General features: G+C 35.7%; 1 protein-coding gene across 1 annotated transcript; it reads left to right on the plus strand.

Annotated features, from left to right (window-relative positions):
- Positions 1-982: 982 nt before the first annotated feature.
- LOC123552418 (glycogen phosphorylase, muscle form-like) lies at positions 983-27,254 on the plus strand. Its single transcript, XM_045342076.2, has 6 exons — positions 983-1,494; positions 6,498-7,584; positions 12,464-12,598; positions 21,306-21,630; positions 24,309-24,594; positions 26,854-27,254. Exons 1-6 carry the CDS (start codon positions 998-1,000, stop codon positions 27,095-27,097), a joined length of 2,574 nt encoding a protein of 857 aa, XP_045198011.2. The 5' UTR covers positions 983-997; the 3' UTR covers positions 27,098-27,254.
- The last annotated feature ends 201 nt before the right edge of the window (positions 27,255-27,455 follow it).

Below are 27,455 nucleotides of genomic sequence, written 5' to 3' on the forward strand. Positions count from 1 at the left end.
ATTGAAACCATAGAAATTGATGTTAGTAGTTTGTAAAGAATTTGTCTGAAGTTCAGATTCAATTGGGAAGCTTTAATATAGGTCCTGATATCTAGATGCACGAATAGCGCTTAAGAGGTCTTCTGATGATCACGAATTCCTCGTGCATTTGTTTTCCACGTGCGCTTTGCTTATCAATGGTTACATTCATTGCTGATACATACATACTTTCGTTATATTACATTTCACAAGTACAACAAAATTTACTTCTTTTTTTTTTTCAATCAATATCAGTAATTTATCCATTTTTACGAGTCCCAGATAGCGCGAAAGGCCATAACAGTTTTCTGATATCTTTGTGTGTTTACTTTTGAATAACACTGTACCGAGTATCATACTAGTGTTCCCTTTTTCATTTCAAATGAGTACGATACATATATTTTACGTTATGCAGTCCTCAACCTATACGCTGTCTGCGGTCTGACTGTACTACCGGAATACAAATGCGCCTCCTACAGGTCCTATATTCAAAGTCAACCCTAATCTTCCATTCAGCGACGATGTATTTTTGCACTTCCGCGACAAGTCCGCGAAGGAGATTGCTTTTGTCGAAGAGACTGGTTTTGTCTAAGCACTGATATTAAGTACTTTGTGTTACTTATGCATGCTAATATATTTTTTTTCTATTTTTTTTTATTTAATGGATAAAAGTTATAAGTTATAAAATGTACTTCTCTCAGTCCTTTTTTTATTACGGCGGACGGAGTAAATAAAATTGTATTTTAAGACTGTTTACAACTGGGAAAAATAGTCTAGTATCATTGATTTGTAAAATGTCCTTACGACAGAAAATAAAAGTTTGGATTTCTCTATATTTTTTCGAGAATATTAAAGTACAGTCACAGCTGTGGTATTTGCACTTTCAGAATGAAAACGTCAAAAAATAAATGCCGCGGAAATGTCCGACTACGTTCCGACGTCATCTCCGGTTTTGGAAATACTTTCGTGACGTTGGAAGATGGCGGCGACAGCTAGAACGCCTAGCGTCGATTTTAAACGCAAGCAAATAAGTATAACGGGCATCGGCGCGACCGAAGAGGATGAGGAGGAGTCTATCAAAAAGCAGTTCAACAGACATTTACATTTTACCCTCGTAAAAGACAGGTCAAGTGCTTCAAACATTGATTTCTTTAATGCTCTTGCCTTAACTGTTAGGGATTATTTGTCCGGTAGATGGCTGAGGACATACCAGCATTACTATAGAAATGACGTGAAGAGAATTTCTTACTTATCGCTAGAATTTTATATGGGTCGAACCCTGAAAAACACCATGATAAATCTTGGAATCAAAGACGTCTGCGAATCCGCTATGTCCAGCATGGGTCTATATTTCGACGTAATGGAGGATATGGAAGAAGATGCTGGTCTGGGAAACGGGGGGCTTGGCCGACTTGCAGCATGTTTCCTCGATTCGATGGCGACACTTGGACTTGCTGCCTATGGATACGGAATAAGGTTGGTTAAAATATTATAAAAGAACTTGGCTAGTTAACCCAGTTTATTTTGATTGTAACATGTAAGTCCTAGCTGCCTGTTAAAATCCTAAGAGGGAAGTGCACTCTAGCTAAAAATGTCTTCCAAATTATTCAAGAACAAAATTTGTGTGCGTTTCAATAAAATACTTAAATTTGAGACACCTTTTCCGTATCAAGGCTTGTAGTAAAAAATCCGAGATCGGTGATGGGAACTTCCTAATTTTTAAAAACATCTCCATTTGTTTTTGATTTATTTTAAATGACGTGATTTTAAATTTCAGCTAACACAATTTTTTAAATAAATTTTGACTTTATTTTATTACCAAAGCAACACATCTACAAGTAAAATATAAAATTTCGATTTTTTTTTTCGAAACTGATTTTGGCCGATGTTTGGATGGGACAAATACATTTTGGTCATTAAATTAAATTGATATATATATATATATATATATATATATATATATATATATATATATATATATATATATAACTAATTATATCTTAGGAATACTCAAAGTCATTACTAACATCCCCAGAGACATTTGGAATGATATCAAATTGATATGTGGACTTTGAATGATAATTGCAATTCACGAACAAACTTGTGTCGGATTAGGCGGTTCAAATAGTAGACTGATGGAACCAGTGGGGTCTTCAAACTTCAAAAGTGGCATAACTATTATATCTGTTCATTTGTCAAGATAACAAAAATGCAGTAGAGACCAGCAAGAATAATACTTAATAAACCTTTAAAACGAACTCGATTTAAAGACGTGTTTTCTAACTGAAATGGCTTCCTTTTGAAACCTTATTTACCTATCCTAAAAGACACGGGCGTTTGACATTGGGCTGCGATGTGGATGGCTGTGTGAAAGGGAGCCAACCCCGGCCCCTCCCTGTCCCTGATCCCGATGTTCGTTTTTCTTTCGAAATATGTATAGAAAATGACGCACTCTGGTGTACTTTTGGGAAATATCTTGGTTTAAACTTTATTTCAGCAAGTTTGACATACATGGTATACAACAATAAATACATGAAATTAATGGATCGGAAAACAAGTTATTTAAAACTTATATAAATTCCTCTCCATATATGAAATAACTACAAATCATCAAATACCATATTGTCAGGAATCATGGCTAGTGATAACTAATTTTATATGACAAATAAGAATTATATAACATGGTTGTAATGCTATCTGTTTCTACTGAATTTTGTAAATAAAAAGGAGTGTTGCTTGAATCAAGTATATACTCACGGTACCGGGGTGCAAATCGACAGAGCAGGGCCGAATTAGGTAGTAAACCTTTTTGTTGCGAGAATGTACGCTGAACATCAACGATTAGAGATTATTCTGCTCGAAAAGAAAGCCTATCGTTGCCATTGAGAAGATTGTTTACTGACAAGGGACATGGAGTATTTAGAAAACCTTTCACGAATTGTTTGATATTTACGACAACGAAGCAGGTAGGGATCGACGTCTCGTGTTCCACAGGTGCAAAGAGTGGATTCAGTTAAGATCTTCTTTGGATGTCTAATTCAGAGAACTGCACCAAGACGCAATCGAGTATGTAGAATAGTCCCTTTCTAGAGCACAGTTAAACAGAGGAGAAGATTTAAATAGTTTTTGTTTAGTGCTGATTTGAAAGCTGTTAGGGTACTGCTTCTTTTGTCGTTTGTGGTAATGCATTCCAGTCACGGATTGTTTTGGGCAGAAATGAAGAATTGTAAGACTGTGTCCTGGCGTTTACACTTCTTATGTTTCTTAGATTGTAGCCTTCATCGTTAATTTGATCACAAACGGGAAATGAGATCAGACATGTAAGATGGAGATAGACCATAAAGCATTTTGTAGAATAAGATGAGACGATGTTTTTTCCTCCGCTCTGCGAGGGTCTCCCACTTCAAATCATGTAATAGTTTCTGGATATTGCATAATTTTGTTGCACCGGTTACTATACGAGCTGCTTCGTTATGGACTGTCTCAATATCATTTTTCAGAGCTTCACTACAGTTGTCCCAGACTACATCTGAGTATTCAAGAAGAGGGCGAATGAATGAAAAATACATTCGTTCAAGGCTAGAGCGGTTAAGCACAAATTTTCATTTGGGAAATATCTTGCCTTAAATATATGCCCTTATGAGTGCCCCGAGTACACAACCAGTAAACAATATGAATAGATGAGAAGAAAAATCGGTCATAGACAAACTAAGTGCCTACAACAGTAAATCAGTCATAGACGACATGTCATTACTGTTATACGCACTTAGTTTGTCTATGACCGATTTATTGCTGTACGCACTTAGATTGTCTATGACCGATTTACTGTTGTACGCACTTTATATAGTTTGTCTATGACCGATTTACCTTTATGCAGTCACACTATATCCGATTCGTTATTAAGATGCCTCGGCCTAGCGAAAACGACAGAGTTCAAACCTTGCATACGTGTCAGAGACATTGCAAGGCAGTTTAACTGCCATTGTGATACAATATTATCAATCTGGGATAGCGCTTTCACTGATCTGGAAACGTCAGAGATTGCATTCGTTCATGCAAGACAAAGAACGACTGTACGTCAAAACCGGTACGTGACGATAACACATAACACATAACAGACTTAAAACCGCTACAAGTGCCGCAATTCAATACGGCATATTTAGACAACCCATTCTTAAATGTTTGAGCGCGAACGCAAACCCAGTAAGAATCAGTCGGCCTTACGTAGGTCAGACAGATAACCATCAGCAGTTAGAGCTAAACGTCATTAACGTTTATTTATTTTATGTTTTTCGGTGGTTTATCGAAATATAACGGTGAATTATATCCTGATAAACTCACTGGCCACTCAGTGAAAATTATCAAATCTGATACCCGGATTAACGTCAAAAAGTTTACCGAGCGTACTGAAAGCCGGAAACAATATGACGATGACGTCGTTAAAATGACGTCATCTTTGCGATGCTTCCTGATAAAGTTTCCCGCAAATTTCGACATTTATTGAAATAAACACAACAAAAGTAGAGTTTTAGACATAAAATAAACAGAAAAATTGTTGGTATCGGTGTAATATCACGGTAATTTCACTCGTGAACACCAAAAGTTGTTATTTTCACTCGTGGCTGCGCCACTCGTGAAAATATCACTTTTGGTGCCCACTCGGTGAAATTATAACGTGATATTACACCGAAACCAACAATTATCCTCTATTTAAATAAATAATAAAAAAAAAATAATTAACGAGTTATCAAAACTTGATGAATAAGTTTATGGTGATAGAGGTCTCTTTACAATGTATTTTTTCCACTTCAATATACCACTATTCATTTTCCATGCATGTGTAGTTAACTGCGTCAAATTGATTCAATCGGATATTTTACAGAATTAGTTTCTCAAAAAAGTTATCTATCCACTCCCACTTAAAAAATACATATCTATACTAGAAAATTAATTTGGGGAAACCCAAACACTTTACCGTGTGCGTAAAAGGGTTAGTATCATAAGGCAGTTTTAATAGTTTGAAATGTTAAATATCCTTGTGGATTTTTTTTCGTGTATTAGCTGAGTTAATCCAAGAAAATGAATCCCAACGAAGTAGTGAATCTCCTTATTCATAAAAATTCAAAAATCATATCCCCACGAAATAGCCGTTTTTGGCCAAAAAGCACGAAACTTCGAGCCCATAAAAATGAATGATTTCCCAGTATCAAACAAAACATGCAATTTTTACCTCTTTACATGGAAAAACGCATGCATAACTATTACAGAGAGGTCTGAACAGTTGATAAAATATTAGAATATTGTAAGAGAAAATATTCTGGTTTTAAGATACGCTCAAAGTATAAATAAATGTCTAGAATTATGAGAACATGAAAGAAAATTTGAGGGCAGCCAGTAGCATGACTGTGATACCCTTTTTCTGCGGGTATTACTTTTCCACAATGTTAGGATAGGCAATAACAAAAAAGCGTGAAATAAACAATTTACATTCTATAAAAAAGTATGAATGTAGGTTGCTTCCCTTGGGTATTCTTACAAAGAAAAGAACACGGATTATTAAATATTGTAAACTTAGAACGTGAAATTCATCCCAGTGATATTTAGCCCTAGATTTTATAGCATTTGCTTTACTCTTGTTACAAAAACATAGTTATGAACATTGACATTTATAAAAGGTTATGCGGTGACATAAAGACTCTAATTTCAAGATTAATTATGCATCGAAAGTCATAAAGGATGTACCATAACAGCCCCACTCATGATATTATTTTACTAAAATTCTGTAGAAAACATGATAGAATGGTAAACTGTGAGATCATTTTGTTATATACTAGTAGATGGATACAAAACAGTACAGACATTGTCAAAAACATTCGGATACGTTTGAAATTTAATTATCAGGGCAATTTACATTGCAATTTCTACATGTACAGATATAATCTTTGTCGAAATGCTGGCGATCTGTACCTATGATCATACAGAGTTATATTAATAGTCATTTATAACAAAACCCTTTTATACATGTAGTTTTAAAGTCATTGCCGATAAATCTTGGGATAGTAATTACACCGGTTGGTTATCAAACTTAGCTAAATTAGTGTAATATACATGCATCTAATTTGATAAGTTCAATTGAAGTAAGAGAATTAACTATTGGAATAATGGTTCGAAAGGCCTGTCAAGTAATTTTAAAGCGAATCACATTCTGTAAAAGTATGGTTGAGTTAAAGATATAGTATGTAAGTTACTGAATGGTCACCATCAATTCTGACAAAGTCAGTGGTCACATCGTAAACTGGCAGGTAACCGAATTTGACGGAGCTATTACAAGAATGCATTCAAGACTGATATCCGAGACGGAGTATGTACAGGGTGTACTGTTTTAAAATGGACATTTAAAACGGAAATCTTATACATTTCCTTAATAAATAGGTGACATTTTGCTTTAATAGACTTAAAACATTATGTTTCTGTTCTAGGTATGACTATGGTATATTTGCCCAGAAGATAAAGGACGGGTACCAGTTTGAGGAACCGGACCAATGGTTGAAGAACGGTAACCCTTGGGAGATAGTGAGACATGAGTACACACAGAAGGTAAAGTTTGGTGGAAGAGTTGTTCACAACAAGGGTGAATTAGTCAAATGGGTTGACACACAAGATGTATTGGCTTTACCCTATGACACGCCCGTACCTGGATACAAAAACAACGTTGTGAATGTTGTACGTCTGTGGTCTGCCAAGGCCCCCAACTCCTTCAGCTTAGAATTTTTCAATGACGGGGAATATATAAAGGCCGTGTTCGATAGAAATCTGGCCGAGAACATTTCGAGGGTTCTATATCCTAAAGACAATATGTTTGAAGGTAAAGCGCTAAGACTGAAACAAGAGTATTTCCTTGTTTCCGCATCTCTACAAGATGCCATCAGACGGTATAAGTCGTCTCAGCCCGGAGTTTTCGTGTGTAAACGCGAGTCATTTGAGGAGTTTCCAAACAAGATAGCTTTCCAGCTGAACGACACTCATCCTGCTCTGGCTGTACCCGAGCTTATGCGCCTTTTGATGGACGAAGAAGGTTTGACGTGGGAACAAGCATGGAACATCACATATCGCACATGCGCATACACAAATCACACAGTACTTCCGGAAGCGTTAGAGAGATGGCCAGTGGAGCTGATGGAAACTTTACTTCCGCGTTTACTCGAAATCATCTACTACATCAATCATCTCTTCTTAATAGAAGTGAAGCGGCATTTTCCAAACGACGAAGACAGGTTAAAACGCATGTCAATCGTAGAGGAAACTCCGCTAAAGCAAATCAACATGGCGCACCTTGCTATTGTTGGTTCCCATGCAGTAAACGGCGTTGCAAAGATACATTCGGAGATTCTGAAAAGGCAGGTATTCAGAGATTTCTTCGAGATGTTTCCGGGACGATTCCAGAACAAGACTAATGGAATAACACCTAGAAGATGGCTGTTGCTTTGTAACCCTGGCCTGGCAGATTTGATCACTGAACGCCTAGGAGACGGATGGGTTAAACATCTTGATCAACTCAGAAAGTTGGTAAGTGATTAGAGTTACTTGGCATAGGATGCCTCCCGAAACGTGTATATTTAACATTTTTTCAAGATGTTAAACTTTTTTCGGCAATTTCTGTTTGTAAATGATGATATTTAATGCAGAAATTTATAAAATATGTTTTAAAATGTCTGTTGCGGGTGTGAAGACACGTAAAATATCCAAACTAAAATTCTCAATTGAATACCATAGATAATTTAGAAAATAGAGAAAACAGCTATTGATTGAAATAAACCTAGCAGTATACTATGATAAAGTGACTGAATTTTGATGTAATCTTGAAACGCAACCATAGAATAAAGGATGTGGGTTGGGAGGACTGGTCAAATTAATTAATTTAAGATTATAAGATGCTTTTATTGGCTGTAGATGCAGACGGTAATCACCGGCTCTCGGGTAATTGTTTAGGAAGTACCGAAGCTCTGTCCAGTAACCGTGTAAACAGTTATCTTAGAGCCAGATATTTCCAACTGCACCTACACCCAGTGATAGAATCTTTTTCTTGCATTCCATATTTTAAACAGGAAGTACGTCATGACATAAGAAAAAGCAGGTTAGAGTCCACCAATTGTTATCCCAGAGACTTTCATTATAACATTATGTCATTGTAACAGGCTGAAAACACTTCAGCCCTGACCGGGAATCGAACCCGTGACCTCTCACATCTAAGGCGGACACTCTGCCACGTTGCTATAAAAGCTAGCTCAATAGCTCAATTAAATGCATCCTTAGACTCAACCCAACTACATACACTCCCTCCATTTTATAATTCCAGGAGTTTGAAAATTTTTGGGACGTTCCAAGATGTCCATTCATATAGATCTACTCTTGAGTTATTTACGTTGGGCGCCAAATGTAACAGTCTGAGAATACTTCAGCCCTGACCGGGTATCGAACCTGGGACCTGTCACACCTATGGCGGACACTCTACAACGTCGCTATTAAAGCTAGCTCAATAGCAAGGAAGTATAAGTGCACTCTTATACTCAACCCTACTAAATCATGTACGGCCTTCCATAAATCGAAATATGTATATCCAAAATCACGAGCAAAACATATGAATAGTAGTACTGAATTTGAGTATTTTCACGTGAATGATATGACCCCCTCCTATTTAAATCACTTAAAAAGCTGTTTCATGAAACTATATTTAATACACATCACATATGTCAAATATTGTCAAAACGTATAACAAAATATACAAACGCATTAACAATGTTCAATTTCGAAAACAAATGACTTCTTTGCTTTGTTTCTTGGGTTTGTTTACATTACTGATTAATCAGAAGGGACTTAACTTTACCTTATTCCTAGGTATAAGGTTACCTAATTCCCCATAAGTTCTCTGTACTTTTTTGATTTGATGGTGAAGTCCACCATAAGAAATGCATGCAGCGTTCATAGGCGTTAAGTTGGTCTGCAGTTTGCAGTTTGCAGTTCGCAATTCGAATTGCAAACCGCAAACTATCTTGCATTTTGCAGTTCGAATTGCAAACTGCAAACTGTTTCGCAGATTGCGATTCGAATTGAAAACCACCAACTGTTTTGCAGTTTGCGATTCGAATTGCAAAATGAATTTTTATTTTGCAATTCAAGAATTGTATGAACCGCGATTGCTTTCCGAGAAAGCTGTTATTGTTTTGGGCTTTTTTTGGATTGAAACTTAACAATTCAATCTTATTTGTACATTGTAATATGAAATGCAAACTGCAAAACATTTTGCATTTTGCAGTTCGAATTGCAAAATGAATTTTTATTTCGCTATTCAAGACTTATATAAACCACGATCGCTTTCCGAGAAAGATTTTATTGTTTTAGGCATTTAAGGATTAAAACTTAAACATTTCAATCTAATTTGCACATTGTAATAGGAATTGGAAACTGCAAAACATTTCGCATTTGCAGTTTATTTTGCGGTTCACAATATATATAAACAGCGATTCGCTTTCCGAGAAAGATGTTATTGTAATTTACTTTTCTGGCTTTGAAATTTAACATTTCAATCTAATTTTCACTTTGAAATTTAAATTGCAAACTGCAAAACATTTTGCATTTTACAGTACGAATTGCAAAATGAATTTTTATTTTGCGGTTCAAGATATATATGAACGGCGATTCTCTTTCTAAAAAAGATACTATTGTATTTTGCCTTTCAGGCCTTATTATTAAAGATTTCAATCTAATTTGCTCTTTGTAATTTGAATTGCAAACTGCAAAATATTTTGCATTTGTACTTTGCAGTTCAAATTGCAAAATGAACTTTTATTTTGTAGTTCGAGAGGTAAATATCCGCGATTCGCTTTCCATGAAAAATGTTAATATTTTGAGCAACTCGGGCTTTAACATTAAACTTTCAGTCACGTCCGCGCTTTATATTTTGAATTGCAAACTGTTTTTCTTTTCTGCGATTTGCGATTCGAATGGCAAAATGAAGTTGTACTTATTATTCATGATATATATGAATTGTGAAGTTTTGAGCTTTTCAGTATTTAAAAATGAATATATTTCAGGCTTTAAAGTCGAACATTTCAGTCACTTTTGCGCTTTGTATTTTTAATTGCTAACGGCAAAATATTTTGTGCTTTGCTATTCAAATTGAAAAATAATTTTTATTCGCCGTTTGAGATATAAATTAATCGCGATTCGCTTTTCGAGAAAGTTGTTAATATTTTGAGCTTTTCAGAATTTTGAATTAAACATTTCATTCTTATCTGCGCTACATATTTTGCAGTTTGCATTTCAAAATGAATGTATGGATAACGCACGTTTTTTTTTCTTGTTATAACATCTGCAGAATCCCGAGGGATTGGTTAGTGCCCAAGCTCGGTAGGGCGAGAGTACCAATGTATCCCGAAGGATATCTTAAGATGTTATAACACGAAAGGAACATGCGTTAACGCAATTCTAGCATAAAACGCGCATATATAAAAAAAACTGTTTTAATAGCACGTGAACACGAGAACACGTTTACTCTTCTGTTAAAACATTCTCGAAACGTGTCAAGAACAGCAGTTTTTTGCTAGATTTAAAGTTTGCGGTTCAAGAAATATATACCGCGATTTGCTTTCCGAGAAAATGATTTTCAGGCTTTAAAATTTAACATTTCACTCACTTCTGTGCTTGTAATTTGAATTGCAAACCGAGAAATATTTTCCATTTTGCAGTTCGAATTTCAAATGCGTTTTTTCCAATTCCGGTTAAGATTCAACAGGTTGTCTTTTTGGCGATACTAGGAAAAGAATATGGGCTGAGTACTAGTACACTGACCTCAGATCACAATCAATGTCAGTAGGTAAGGTTAGTTTAGTTTACTCGGCAAAGAGAAGTATGAACGGAAAAATTGTGAAAAATGTATTTCCACATTGGGACTATATTATATGCAGAAACACAAGCATCAAGAGTTTCTAATAACAATGTACCCCAGTATGCTGGAAACCGTATAAATGAGTCAGTTGCACAAAGATTTGCCATTTCTGACTCCCCTTCAATACCAAGGCAACAGAAATCATTTTGCAATTCGAACTACAAAATGCAAAATATTTTGCAGTTTGCTATTAAAATTACAAGGCTCAATTAATATTGAAATCTTGAATTCTGAAACGCAAAATACAAATTCATTTTGCAATTCGAACTGCAAAATGCAAAATATTTTGAAGTTTGCAATTCAAAGTACGAAACGCAACTTAGATTGAAACTTTAAAATTTGAAGCCTGAAAAGCCCCCAAAAATACCATGTTTCTGAGAAACTTCATCGTAATTCGATACATATATTGAATCGAAAATAAAATGCATTTTGCAATTCGAACAACAAAATGCAAAATATTTTAGAGTTTGAAGTTCAAATTACAAAGCGCAATGGACATTGAAATCCTGAATTCTGAAACGCAAAATTAAAATTCGTTTTGCAATTCGAACTGAAAAATGCAAAATATTTTGCAGTTTGCAATTCAAATTACAAAGTGCAATTGACATTGAAATCTTGAATTCTGAAACGCAAAACAAAAATTCGTATTGCAATTCGAACTGCAAAATGCAAAATATTTTGCAGTTTGCAATTCAAATTACAAAGCGCAAAGGAGACTAAAAGGTGAAACTTTAATGTTTCAAAACCGTCATTAACATCTTTCTTGGAAAGCAAATCATAGATCATATACATCTTGTATTGTAAATTAAAAATCCATTTTGCAATTCGATTTGCAAAATGCAAAACTGTTTGCGGTTTGCAATTCGAACTGCAAAATGCAAAATGCAAAACAGTTTGCGGTTTGCAATTCGAATTGCGAACTGCAAACTGCAAACTGCAGACCAACTTAACGCCTATGCAGCGTCCTCAAAATATCATAATCAAGTCGTTAAGTCCTGTAGACCTGTACTCTGAACAACCTGCATCTGCCAAAAATCATCAGTGTATGTAAGTGTTGATAGTACAATTAGCAGACATACGCACATATTTGTAAAGAATGTCTAAAGCTTGTTGCAGTCCATACAAACGAGCATGACAATCAGAAATATGGACGTAATGACCTAGTTTATAATAATTTGACCCATTGTTGTATAGGTGGTTAAAGGGTGGTTACAGTACCCATGAGTCTAAAATAGTTTAGGATGCACAACCTGAAGAACGCAGAGGCTTTTGGACTTTGGACATCAAACTCTATAGCATGCTTCTCATTGGTCAAAATATGACCCTACTGTTTTTGGGTCATTAGGTCGAGGTCACAACATATCCGAGTTTGAAAATTTCACACCAGGGTATCTCTGACAGTCTATCACGGGGGCATGTATGGTTTTATCATTATGGATTGTTGGATAGTGATTTTTTTTTATAAAATATCAAGCCATTCTTTCCTCATAATTATTCCAGAAAGTGTACGCCGACGACGAAAGTTTCCTGCAGAAGATCATTACTATCAAGGAAAAGAACAAACGAAAGTTGGCCAAGTACATACAGGAAAACTATGGTGTGCAAGTAAACTGTAACTCTATATTCGACGTTCAGGTATGTCAGGATGATTTCCTTGTATGATAGTATTCCGTTGTTTAAAATTGCTCTGTACAAGACTGTTTCGAAAATTTATAAAACATTTCAAAGCCGATAGGTGAGTCAGAGATATATTTTTCGGATGGATACAAATCCAAATAAATTCCGTATTGTACAGAAGATTGTTTGTTCATAAAACATTATTTTAATCAAATTCAATGTTTCTCACAATAAAAAAGGAACGCACGCGCACGCACAAGGTACAAAAAAAAAAGTACAAAAAAAAAAACACACACCAAAAACAGATCGATTCCATATATATTCCAGGTGACTGAAACGAATGAAAATGAAAAGACACGCTTAAAACGTCTGACATCATTCAGTTTGTTTTTTTCGTCGTCCGTCCGTCTTTCCGTCCGTCCGTCCGTCCGCCCGTCCGTCTTTCCATCCGTCCGCCCGCCCGTCCGTCTTTCCATCCGTCCGTCCGTCCGGAGCCATATTTAGGAAGTGGTTTGGAATATTTAAATAAAACTTCATATACATGTTCACTACTATAAGGAAATGCAGCCTGTCAAGTAGATTGCTCAAGTAACACCAGAGTTATGGCCCGTAGTAGTTTCTAGTGTTAACTTTGTAGGGTACTATAAATATGGCAATTTCTGCTTCATAACTTGTGACATATTTGTCCTTAAACTATGAAACTTTAATTTGATTTAGATCACCATAATGTGGTAGTGCACACTCAATTTCGTCAGGATGTCTTTTGTAACTTCAGAGTTATTGCCCGTTAGTTGTTTAAAAATCCACATATTTGTACATATATGGTTTTAACCAATTGGTAGAATTTCATTACACTTCTTTCAGTTTTTCCATGAACATTAGTTATCAACATGTGAAGTTGTGTACCCACACCCGGTCACCCTCACCACCCTGGTCACACACACACCTCCTCCCCACCCCACACCCAACAATTTTCTTTTTCACTTTTTTTTCTATTTTTTAAAAAGATCTTAAACCTCACATGAACATCTATCAACATGCAAAGTTGTACCATCCCCCATCTCGCTCCTCCACCCAGTCACCCCACCTCGCTTCTCCACCCAGTCACCCCCACCACCCCGATAATACACCACCACCCCACCCGCCAACAATTTTTTATTCATTTTTGATTTTCCATCAATATTTATTATCAACACGTGAAAAGTTTTGTGCCCTCACCCAGTCACCGCCCCCACCCCCACCCACCCAATAAAAAAATCATTCCTTTTTTAAATTTTCAAACTCGCCATGAATATTTATCAACACGTGAAGTTGTAACCGCTCCCCACCCCCACCACACACAAACACACGCACGGTCACCACCCACGTTCCAGATTTCTTACTTGATTGTGCTCTCTTAAGGACTTCTTTTCTTTTAAGTTCAAATGTACGGATTTATTTTATGCTAACTAATGAAATACTGTATTGTATCAGTTAAATTTTTTGTATCTCATCACTCACACTGTGAAAATATGAAATCTATATTTTCACCCTGTGAGAGATATAGCTCCGCCCCCTCATACATTGTGTATGAATTTTCAATTATTTCCTTAAAATGGGAGGAAAATTGTAGTCGCACTTTGTTCTTTATAGTATATTTCTCGTTTCAAATTATTTTACTTAATGAGAATTTCATAACGTTATGCAGCAAAAAATAAAATAAAATGGAACTTTATGTTGTGTGCGTCTTTCTAACGTCACAACACGTCTGCCGTCATGTCTGTTTACGCGCGTCTGTTTCCCGCGCTGAGATTAAAAATTGTTGCAAAATGCACATCTCAACGTAATTGAGCACAAAATAAAAAGAAAATTTGTTTGTTTTTCGTGAATATGGAATATATCTCACCTCGAAGTGAGAAAATGTTCACATTTTCACCCGCGCTACGCGAAAATATTTGAAATTTTCTCACTTCTCAGTGAGATATATTCCATATTCACTCAAAACAAACAAATATCCTCTATATATTTCTTTGCCATTCCTCAGCACAAACGCATTCGCCGGGGGATACCAATTCATCGAATTTGCTTGTTCAAAGGCTAAGAGTTTAAAATTAATGACAACTTAATATGATTTTTATCAGATTGTGAACACATGAAACCGGAGCCTTAATAAGTTAGGACCAAATTGAACTTAGTACGAAAAAAGCGCAAACATAAACTGAGTAGATATAGTACAAAACAATCGGTTTAAACTTTATTTCAGCAAGTTTGACATACATGATATACAACAATAAATACATGGAATTAATGGATCGGAAAACAAGTTATTTAAAACTTATATAAATTCCTCTCCATATATGAAATAACTACAAATCATCAAATACCATATTGTCAGGAATCATGGCTAGTGATAACTAATTTTATATGACAAATAAGAATTATATAACATAGTTGTAATGCTATCTGTTTCTACTGAATTTTGTAAAATAAAAAGGGGTGTTGCTTGAATCAAGCATATACTCACGGTACCGGGGTGCAAATCGACAGAGCAGGGCCGAATTAGGTAGTAAACCATTTTGTTGCGAAAATGTAACGCTGAACATCAACGATTAGAGATTTATTCTGCTCGAAAGAAAGCCTTTATCGTTGCCATTGAGAAGATTGTTTACTGACAATGGACATGGAGTATAAAAGGGAAAAACCTTTCACGAATTGTTTGATATTTACGACAACGAAGCAGGTAGTGATCGACAGTCTCAGTGTTTCCACAGGTGCAAAGAGCAGATTCAGTTAAAGATCTTCTTTGGATGTCATAATTCAGAGAACTGCACCCAAGACGCAATCGAGTATGTAGTATTTGTCCCTTTCTAGAGCCACAGTTAAACAGAGGAGAAGATTTAGATAAGTTTGTGTTTAGTGCTGATTTGAAAGCTGTTAGGGTAGCTGCTTCTTTTGTCGTTTGTGACAATGCATTCCAGTCACGGATTGTTTTGGGCAGAAATGAAGAATTGTAAGACTGTGTCCTGGCGTTTACACTTCTTATGTTTCTTAGATTGTAGCTTCATCGTTAATTTGTCACGACCTGGAATGAGATCAGACATGTAGATGGAGATAGACCATAAAGCATTTTGTAGAATAAGATGAGACGATGTTTTTTCCTCCGCGCTGCGAGGGTCTCCACTTCAAATCATGTAATAGTTTCTGGATATTGCATAATTTTGTTTGCACGGTTACTATACGAGCTGCTTCGTTATGGACTGCCTCAATTCATTTTTCAGAGCTTCACTACAGTTGTCCCAGACTACATCTGAGTATTCAAGAAGAGGGCGAATGAATGAAAATACATTCGTTCAAGGCTAGAGCGGTTAGCACAAATTTCAGAGACCTCATTATTCCAATCCTCTGCCATGCTTTTTTCAGTTGATGGAAATATGGTTGACCACTTCAGATCGTTTGAGAAAGTTAGTCCAAGACGTTTATGAGTAGATACCTCTGTGATTGCTGCATTGTTCATAGATAACATTGGATGATGTGGTTTGGAGTGTTTGCGTGAGAAACCATTGATTCAGTCTTTGATGGATTGAAAGATACTAAACCTTGACTCAGACCAAGAATGAATACTTTGGAGATCTGAATTTAAGGCAGTTGGTGCCTGATTTTGGGTTTTTTCGACTATTATGTACAGACTGTGTCGTCAGCAAAAAGACGAATGTTAGAGTTGGTAATAGAGACAATGTCGTTGATATAGGTCAAAAACAGAAGAGGTCCGAGTATGGACCCTTGAGGAACGCCAGCATTAATCTGAGACCAACTAGAAGAGGCGTTTGCTTTAGACGACATGGTTGTTTACGGGACGACAGATAGGAAGAAACCCACTGAATAAGTGAAACCCTTTACACCCAGTGAAGACAGTTTCTGTAAAAGTCCACGATGCCACACCCGGTCCAAAGGCTTTAGAAATATCGCAGAATACTGCACGCACTTCCTTTCCTTCATCAAGGGCTCGGCAAATATCATTGTAGATAATGTAAGCTGGTTGACGGTGGAGTCGCCCTTAATAAAACCAGATTGAAAGTTGTGAGGAGGTTGTTGTTGACAAGGTAATTGTAAAGGTATTTATGGACACAGCGCTCCATGTGCTTGCCAAGACAGCTGAGTAGGGATTTTGGGACGGTAGTTAGGTGGTTTTGAAGGATCTGACTTTTTGAATAACGGTGTGACATTTGCAAGTTTCCAAGAATTTGGAAAGAAAAGATTCCATCAATAGTTTGTTAAAAAATTTGGAAAGTGGTTCGAATAGTGCTGATGCGCCTTCGCGGAGAAGTTTTGGACTGACAAGGTCTGGACCACTGGCTTTTGATTGGTCTATAAGAGTAAGAGCATCTTTTACATCCTGGGGAGTGACAGTAATATTAGATAAAGATGAGTTGGTTAACAATTGGCTATGTGGTAAGGGACGATTTTGGTCGTCAATGGTAGATTGTGAGCAGAAATACTGGTTAAGAAGTTCTACTTTTCCCTGGTCTGTGAACGCTTCCATGTTGCCTTCGTATAAGGTTGGGATAGTTTTGGATGTTTGTTTGTGTGTATTTGTTTTGTTTGTTTTGAACCATGATTTGGCTGAAATATTGGATGAGTTAACTTTTCAATTAATTTTATTTGATAATCTAGTTTTGCTTTGTATATATCTGATTAGTGAGCTCGTTACGTACTTGCCTAAATGTAGCCCATGATTCAACTGTGTTAGACTTTTTTGCCCTTTTATGTATCTTATTGCGTTTTCTAATGAGTTTACGTAATTTAGTGTTTAGCCATGGGATGTTATTTGGTCGGATGGTTACTACTTTATTTGGTATAGATTCTGATTGCAGCTGTAAGATACTCTCTGTAATGTCTTGAGTAACCTTTTCGAGGTCATTACTGTCCTCAGAGTCTCCCAGTTAGTTGCTTGGAGTTTTGCTCTGAAAGTCATCATAGTTTACCTCTGTCGTACAGCCAAATCTTGCGCTTAATAAGTATGTTTAGGTTTGTCTAATTTTAGAACCGCAACGACTGGACAGTGAAAACGAGTGAGGTTTGGAATGAAAGGGTCAGCAACAAAGCTAGAAATGACTTGGTTCGTGTTCTTCACAAACATAAGGTCAATTAGAGAATTAGAGTGTTCAGTGAAATGGGTAGGGAGTGTTATGAGTTGTTCTGCATTGTACGATGCCATTAGGTTTGTTATTTTATTTGAAGTGGTGTTAAGAACATTGATGTTAAAGTTCCTGTAACAAGTATGTTATCACACGACTGGTTGAAAGCTTGATCTATGCTTTGTTCTAAGAGAAGCCAATGGTTATTGTTTGAGTCAGGTGGTCGATAGATACCTCCAAATAATTTTACGTTGTTAAAATAAGTTCTAACCAAAGCGTCTCAAGACCATAATAGCAAGATCTACTATTTCTGAAGCAATGATACCCTCTCGGACATAAATGGCGACACCACCACCAATACGGTTCATTCTATCACATTGAAAGGGTGGTTGAAAGTTTGGCAAGAGCAGGTCATCAGATACAACAGACATATTCAGCCAAGTCTCCGTGAAAACTAAAATGTCATATGATTGAGACTCGACTTCAAGGATCTCGATCTTGGTTTCAAGCTCTGTATATTTAGATGCAAAACACTAAGACCACTGTTCAACACCTCACTGTACCCAGAAATTGATGATGTATCTGACACTGTAGTGTCAGGCCAGGATTGGGTTGAACATCTCCAGAGATTAAAAGAAGTACATAGTATATATATACCGAAGTTAATATCAATAAGAAATCGCTGATTATTACAAGATACGGTAACAGGTAATAGGACTTCAAAATCAATGGACGGCGCGCACAAGGGTTTTAAAGAACATACACATAATCAAGGCGGATCGAATTCATACCTACTGTTACGTGCTGCGCCGCCAGACAGTAATAGACAACAGGACTACCTAAAAGGGGAAATCATGCTTGTCGGTTCTAACACCCCGCCAATACCGTGAACAATACAAAGAAAACAAACGAAAAAAGAAACAAAACAAAACATGATTTGAATGATAAAACTAATCAGTATTTGAAATTAGACTAATGTTTTGAGAATAAGATATGTAGCGATTAATGATAATTAGAATAATTAGAATGAACTGTTTTTAATTCCATCGTGCATTAAAAAAATAAGAGATAGAGACTTAATGAACTTCTATATGATTTTAAAAGATTAGCAACTAAGCGTAGCGAAACAATGTTTGATACCGTATGTTTTACGAAGTAATACATTTCTTATTATCATGGTTTGTTAGAAACCTAGAGTACGGTATGATAGATTCAAATTGCGTGCATGCTAACATATAACGTGTCATGCAGATATAAAAAAATAAACATAAAACCAGTAGGTAATAATGATAACATTACAAAAATGCATGATTTACAGAAAGTTCACTTGTAACGGATATTAATGAAACAGAAGATGAGTAAGAGCTGAATCTGCTTTTGCTAATACTAAACAGCGGCTTAGGTTACAATACAAATTCTAGGTTATAAATAATGTTGAAAGTTTGGAATGAATATGGCATGAAAATAACCTTCAACAACAAAGCGCAATACGCAACACATTAAAACCGAAAAAAGCTCAAGCTCGACCAGGATATAATATCACAATGAATTTCGCAGAACATTAGCGGGTATTAACAAACAGTATTTTATTTGAAATAGTTCTACAAATATCTACATTGTGAAGTAACTCTATCTTGTACTCCAGTTACAAATTTGAAACTAATTGCATAAATGCCGACATAAAAGTTTGAATAGATTGTCTCATAATAGAGTCGATATAAAAGTTCAAACAAATGATCTCATTTTAGAACTGACATAAAAGTTCAAGCAAATGGTCTCATTTTAGAGCCGAAATAAAAAGTTCAAGCATATGGTCTCATTTTAGAGCCGACATAAAAGTTCAAGCAAATGGTCGCATGTGAAAATCGACATAAAAATTCAAGCAATGGTCTCATTTTAGAGCCGACATAAAAGTTCAAGCAAATGGTCACATATGAAAATCGACATAAATGTTCAAGCAATGGTCTCATTTTATAGCCGACATAAAAGTTCAAGCAAATGGTCTCGTTTTAGAGCGACATAAAAGTTCAAGCAAATGGTCTCGTTTTAGAGCCGACATAAAAGTTCAAGCGAATGGTCTCGTTTTAGAGCAAACATAAAAGTTCAAACAAAAGGTCTCATTTTTGCGCCAATTTTATACCTTTTAAATGGTCTAGCTCGAACTCTCGATCTGTATACAAACATGCATTGTGAAGTAAATCAGTTATTTTTTTCTGTTACGATTTCGAAGCAAATTGAGTAGCATGCCTAAACAAAAGTTCAAACAAGTAGTTTCATTTTTAAAACCCCTCAACATCTAGCTAGATTTCTCGATCTATATATATATAATCACTGCAGTATGCATACACTGCATATATCCGCAAAACTTTATAAATGTTATATGAAATAAAAAAAACACAAATATCAGACCAGTAGGTTGTAATGATACAGTTAGATGTACTTTTTGAATATTACAAAACAATTAACAAACCTATCCAATTCCTGGTCTTCAGTGAAACTCAGATTTAATAGCTGTCACAACAACAGTGTTTAAATGCGGTAGGTCTCCCCGAACTTGGAGTCCGGGTTATTGTTTTTTGTTATTATTAAAATGATTTGTTTGTTTATTTTGGGTTTAACATCGTTTTTTTTTCAATGTAACGGTTGGCAGTTAACCTAACCAGTGTTCCTGGATTTTGTACCAGTGCAAACCTGTTCTCCGCAAGTAACTGCCAACTTTCCCACAGGTAGAGGACGAATGATTTCAGACACACTGTCTTCTATCACATTGTCACGGAGAATATACACCTCGGTCGGGTATCGAACTCACGACAACGCGATCCGTTGATCTGCGCTCTCCCTACTGGGCTAAACGGGTGGGTTTTTATTAAAATGAAGTTCATTCAACTTTTCTCTATAAAAGAATTCCGCGCAAGCCAGTTCTAGTGGCGTGAAGGTTGTCACGCATTTCATATATCCTCTTATGGATTCTAGACTCAATAAACTGAAGTCATAAAGCCTTTGGCCAATGTCTAGGGATTCTTGGATGATTCACAAGAAGTCCATATGTGGTTTATACCCATATTAACGCATAAAATAGCATTTAATTCTTATATATATATATATTTACAAATATAGTAGCCTGCTACATAAATGAGTGATTTCCTTTCCATCAGAAAATCTAAACAAATGTCAGAATATCGTGTATTTTTTTTTCAAAATCTAAATATAATAGCCAAAAAGAATCACACACGTTAAATTTAATTGTAATTCGCCTTCAGACAAAGGCACAGGTCTCATTTTTTTTCATTTCAAAAATCGTTAAATCCCGGAGTGAAAAATCATAGATTTATGGTCGGGCCGATTTAGTTCTGATTTTTATCGTCAAAAATAGGGGTTTTTTTGGTGTCAAGCTTTGGAAGAATTTTTTGAAACATGCCATTTTGTTCATGCCTTTGCTGCCAATGACATCAGTCTGCACGTGCAGTCCGGCGGAAATATCCGACCCTAATATTAAATAAATATAAAAGATTGCCCTTCTATTCATTCAAAATAGATAGTGAATGTAAGTATTTATAAGTTGACAAGACGAAATTTTCATTAAGACAAAATGCGCATTTTATTTCTACAAGGTAAAGCGAATCCACGAGTATAAACGTCAGCTCTTGAACTGCCTCCACGTGATCGTCATGTTTAACAGAATAAAGCATAACCCGGATGCCCCATTCACACCCCGGACTGTCATGTTAGGAGGAAAGGCAGCTCCCGGCTACCACATGGCCAAGAAAATCATTAAGCTGTTCAACAACCTTGCCCGTAAGATCAATAATGACATAGATGTCGGGGAGAGGCTCAAACTTGTTTTCCTAGAGAACTACAGAGTGACCCTGGCCGAGATAGTTATACCAGCTGCCGACCTCAGCGAACAAATTTCGACGGCGGGAACCGAGGCTTCAGGTATTATGTAATTCTTTAAAAATTGTCTAAGTTAAGTGAACAACATATAAACATACTTGTTATCATTTAAGGCAGTTTTGTAGGGATAATACACGTTTTTTTGGGGGGTCTCGGTCACAAACATATCTACGGGCTTCTGCAGACGTTAATACACAAAGCAAACGGGTATTGTCGCTATTCTTGCATAAAATACATTACACGACAATTAAATGCATTGTTTTCATAAGTGATGACTTTACGATTCCGGTACATTTTTTAATTACCATTCTGTTGTTGGTTAGAGACCGCCAATTGTTTTCCCATAGACTTACATTGTAACATTATGGCGTGTACGGCCTTCCATACATCGAAACATGTATATCTAATTACAAGTTTTTCAAGAAATATCTTAGTTCTACCAAAATACCGGACAAAAAACATATGAATAGTGATACTTTATTTAAGTAATTTTCATGTGAATGAGATGACGCCCTGTTTACATCATTGACGTGGCGGGAGAAATTCATTTGATACAACTTTTTTTCAATACACATAAAATCAAAGAGCTATAAAAATAAATAGATTGGCAACTTGAAAGGCATACAGAGCAAATCTCGCCAACCTCCCGTGACAAAAAAACGAGATCTCGTTTACCGGAAGTGGCGCTTTCTCCACGCACCATTTTGTATGCGAAAGCAATTATGCATCGGTAAAATAATTATCACCGTATGACCACGCTTCTTTCGATGGCAAAAAAAATGTGTACTTCGTGTCTTAAGACCATTTCAAATTAAACTAATTTTGTTTTAGAAGCTAAAATGTATTTTAAATGTAGTTTTAAAGGTACAAATTGTAATTCCATGCTCGCCGATGTTTGTTTTTAGTAAGATAACGCCGAATCACGCTCTGACACGAGCTCACGCGAGATTACAGCCAGTTGCCATTCTGTGTATTTTATACTTCTTTGATAAAATGTAGCAAATTTTGTCAAAATGTATAATAAAATACTGTAAATGCAGTGAAAAAATATCAATTTTGAAAAAATAATCACTTCCTGGGTTTGTTTACATGACTGACCAATCAGAACGCACAGACGTTACCTTATTCCCAGGTATACACTTACCTCATTCCCAGTAAGTTCCCTGTACTTGGAAACATGTTTTAAATATCCATAACCAGGGCCCAGAAATCAACAACACTTCCAAAAGCATGTAATGAAGGTTTTTAACAGATTTTTTTATCTGTCATTATTACAAACATAAAATTACTCCTATTTTTGCATATCACTTAAAAATTTGGTAAACAGGAACACAATTTCAAAAGTAATAACTTTACAATCGAATTATTTTGAGTATGAACACATTTAGAGTACGGATGAGTACGAACGTAGTGACAAGCTTTCAAATCAAATGTTGTATCCAAATTCTTCGCGAAATTAGATTAAAGCATTCCAACTGATACATACAAAAACATTAAAATAATTCATAAAAACAAACAATTTCACATGTTACACGCAATTCTTATACATTCACGGTCATCAACAAAAAATGAATCGACTCCGACTTCTAAAAGGGATGTAAACAAGGGGTGGAGCGAGTACGTACATTTTTAGGGGTAGTGCGTTTGGGTTTGGTAACCGATACAGCAAAACATACTATGGATTAGATTGCATCTTTTATGCTACAAGAAGAGATTATTATGGAAGAATCAAGACGCAGGTACCAGATATCAACCTGCGCAGAAATACATATACATCCCTGACAAAGCATTTCAAAAATAAAAAACATGTAATAACAGCACGTGAATTGCATTGTTTGCACACGATTTTTCTCCCGTTAATATATGGGCGGATCCAGTGGAAAAAGTAGTTTTATGCAAGAATAGCTTTTAACAAATATGTTGCTTGAAGTTATAACATTGAGTAATTGGACGTTCTCAAATGCAGTTTGTTGTTATTCAAAATCAAGATGTTAAGAATTTATTATTTCAAATATGGAATACATTCAGTTTTTGCCCATGATATTGCTTTTATTTCCAACAAATGTAGCAATTGCTGCGGATCGTGTTAAAATAGATAGAGGATATTTGTTTGTTTTGAGTGAATATGGAATATATCTCACCTCGAAGTGAGAAAATTTCAAATATTTTCATAAGCGCGTAGCGCGACTGAAAATGAGAAAATTTTCTCACTTCGAGGTGAGATATATTCCATATTCACTCAAAACAAACAAATTTTCTTTTTATTTTATGCTTAATAACGTTGAGATGTGCATTTTGCAACAAATTTTAATCTCAGCGAGGGAAACAGGCGCGCGTAAACAGACATGACGTCAGACGTGTTGTGACGTTAGAAAGGCGCACACAACATAAAGTTCCATTTTATTTTATTTTTTGCTGCATAACGTTATGAAATTCTTATTAAGTAAAGTAATTTGAATCGAGAAATATACTATAATGAACAAAGTGCGACTACAATTTTCATCCTATTTTAAACAAATGATTTAAAATTCATACACAATGTACAAGTAGATCGGAGCTATATCTCTCACAGTGTGAAAATATAGATTTCATATTTTCACAGTGTGAGTGATGAGATATAAAAATATTTAACTGATAGAATACAGTATCTCATTAGTAAGCATAAAATAAAACATATAATTTTAAGAAATACTTTTGTTAAACTGTATAAATATACGTAGGCACAGGCAACATGAAATTCATGCTGAATGGAGCGTTGACGATAGGAACACTAGATGGCGCTAATGTCGAGATGGCGGAAGAAATGGGCAAGGAAAACATGTTCATCTTTGGTTTGAAGCTGCACGAGGTAGAGGAGCTACGCAGACAGGGGTACAACCCCGCTGATTACTATATGTGCAATGAGGAACTTAGAGAAGCCCTGGAACAACTCAAGAATGGTACATTCTGCCCTGAGTGTCCGGGATTGTTTGAAGATATCGCCAACGACCTCATGTATCACGATCAGTAAGTATGCGGCTTAATATGTTAATGTATCACCTTACTTGGGTCTCATCTAGAATGTTTTTCTGGTACGTTTTTGTCTGAAACAAGTAGTTCATCGATGTGTGAACGTTTCGGCTAAACCAACAAATTTCTTAAATTAATAAATATTGGAATTATCATTAAAGACATTTGCTTTTACTTATAAATGCTCTCCGTTCGCTTTTAAAATGCATGAATTATTTTCACTAGAGGTATTTTTAAAACTTGTGACGTGTGACGTACTATAACATCTATTCACAGTGTTACTTCCCCTTATCGGTACAGTAAACTGCCACCACGTATAAATTAGGCTGAATTTCAGCCGAGTTATATTTTTCATTATTTTAATTTTTTTGTACAAATTTTTTATCTCAGTAGTTAAATATTATACATTTTGCTTTGCAAAACGAGCAAAAATACTTAAGAAATAATTTATAGCAAAGAGTGTTTATCACTATTTATGCACGATGGGCGGTTATACGTTTGGCGTAATAATATCACGAGGGTGCAGCCCGAGTGAAATTATTTGTACGACGTATCACCGCCCGAGTGTATAAATAGTGTTAAAACACGATTTTGCTATAAGTTATTTCGATTCTAATATACCCTTAATCTAAAGCAGTAGATAAAATATAGAAGCGCTCTTTCTTTGTCGCAACAAAAACTTTGACGTCACCGCACGTTAACGTGACGTCATTATAGCGTAAGAGTATTTTAACGGAGGTAAAGCATATTAGAATAAAAAATAATGCAGTAATACTAAAATTACTTCTTTTTCTGGTGTTGTGACGCACACCTGCTAAAAATGTAAACAATGAAATTATTTGACGGTATTTTGAGTACAGTAAGAGAATTTGACAAACGGCATACTGCAAAATACAGACACATTTAATACTTTCATTACGTTCAATTTGCGCTGGAGCAATGATATGTATAAGTTAGATAATACATAAAAGTGTGTTACCGGCTGGTATCATCATGCGTGGGGGAATCTCAGGGAACGTAATTTGGGTAGCAAACGAGCCTCGTAGAGGCGAGTTTGCTATCAAATTACGTTCCCTGAGAATCTCCCAAGCATGATGATACTCGCCGGTAACACACGCGTATGTATTGTCTAACTGATTTATTGCATGACTGAAAACAGTAAACTGAACACATTTTTTAAATATTTTAATTTAAAATATTTAAAAATATTTCCCCTCTGAACCTCCCTTAGAAACATTTCAATGACATGATAAACCCCCAGCTGCCATATAAAAGCAAGAAGGTGGCGACGGGCAGGTTTTTATATAAATTATGCATGCTTCACATCAGAGATCCCTTTTTCAAAATTTTAAATAAACTACTGAAAAAAACTGTTATAAAAAGTGCATAAATACACATAGAAACATTCCTTATTAATCAGTGTAATTATTTTTTAAAACAAAAAGTTGGGAAATAGAGTTTCAAAAATAATATCAACTAAATGCTAAAATTTTGAATTTGCCGGGAGGCCCTAATGAGGTCATGAACCCTGGAGAAATAGAGAAGGTAAACACTTCCCATGTGGCTAATTTTATCAACAAAGGTTATGTATCAATGGAATTAACACCTAGTGCATACTGTAAACCTTTGCCAGAAACAAAATTTGAATTTCTAAACAGAATAGAATATCATAATCATTTTTGCCGTTATATTTTTATATTACTTAAAAAATCAAGTTTTAAATCAAGATGCAGAGAAGTTAATTACAGAAATACAGTAATAAATTATTTCAAATAGCTTATCATTTTCAATAACTTATCACAGCAACACTTGCTAATGTGTGTGTATTGCTCTACATCCCAGAAAGAGAAAACTGTGAGCGATACCTGTGTGCAGCGGAATTTAGAGCACGGCTAACGGTGGCGATACCAGAATTTAGAAAACACAAAACTTCAAAGGAAAATGCCGCAGTCATGCAATAAAATTTTTTACCTTCTTCCCAGTTTTGCCGTTAGATTATAGCAAGCTTTTGATTAACCAGGCGTTGCCAAGCGTGTCGCCATTTTAGGATCACATGGTTGAACCATCAACACGTGATTTGCTTGGAGGCTGGGATGATTGACTATATTCCTACGCTGAGGTTCCTATTTATAAATAAGACATTCTCATTTAAACCAAAAACAAGTCCCTTGTAGATCTACTATGGGCCTACCAGAAACACCTCCTAAAAGTATGTATATATCTATTGCGATAAAATAACTTCATAATTTTTTACAGTTACCTTCTGATGGCCGACTTCAAATCATACGTCGAGAGTCAGGATAGAGTGAATGCTCTCTATAACGACCCCTACAGATGGGCAAGGATGTGCCTCCTTAACATTGCTTCATCCGGCAAATTTTCAGCCGACAGAACGATCGAAGAATATGCTCGTGAGATTTGGAATGTGACGCCGAACTATGACGTCATTCCAGCACCATCAGAACAGCCGTTGTTGCCATCTATTGGTGTCGATATGTAAAATAGGCCAAAAAGAACAATATACTGTTGGAAATAATACATGACTCTATTAATCTACTTAATGTAAAAGTTCACTATCATGAAAAAAAATATAGTTTAAGATCTATTTATGAAAACAAAATAAATCAAACTGATAAAAAATAAATTTGTAGAATGTAGTTATGCTTTTTTTTATCATCGCGATTATAATCATTATATCCATCATTTTCTTAGGTTTCTTTGCCAAACAATTAAGAAATGAATTAATTCTTTTCGGAGTTCATGCGAAATGAACGACAGAATAGGATCGGCAAATCCATGAATCGCGCTTAATTTGCCGATCCTATTCTGTCATTCATTTCGCATGAATTCCGAAAAAA

The sequence above is a fragment of the Mercenaria mercenaria genome, chromosome 4, assembly GCF_021730395.1.
Source record: "Mercenaria mercenaria strain notata chromosome 4, MADL_Memer_1, whole genome shotgun sequence".
Taxonomy (NCBI): domain Eukaryota; kingdom Metazoa; phylum Mollusca; class Bivalvia; order Venerida; family Veneridae; genus Mercenaria; species Mercenaria mercenaria.

Excerpts from the sequence above, each read along its gene's own strand:
- LOC123552418 (XM_045342076.2), top strand. The coding sequence starts at position 998 with ATGGCGGCGACAGCTAGAACGCCTAGCGTCGATTTTAAACGCAAGCAA. Across the intron at positions 1,495-6,497 it reads GCCTATGGATACGGAATAAG|GTATGACTATGGTATATTTG; the intron begins GTTGGTTAAAAT and ends TTTCTGTTCTAG. Across the intron at positions 21,631-24,308 it reads GGCGGGAACCGAGGCTTCAG|GCACAGGCAACATGAAATTC; the intron begins GTATTATGTAAT and ends AAATATACGTAG.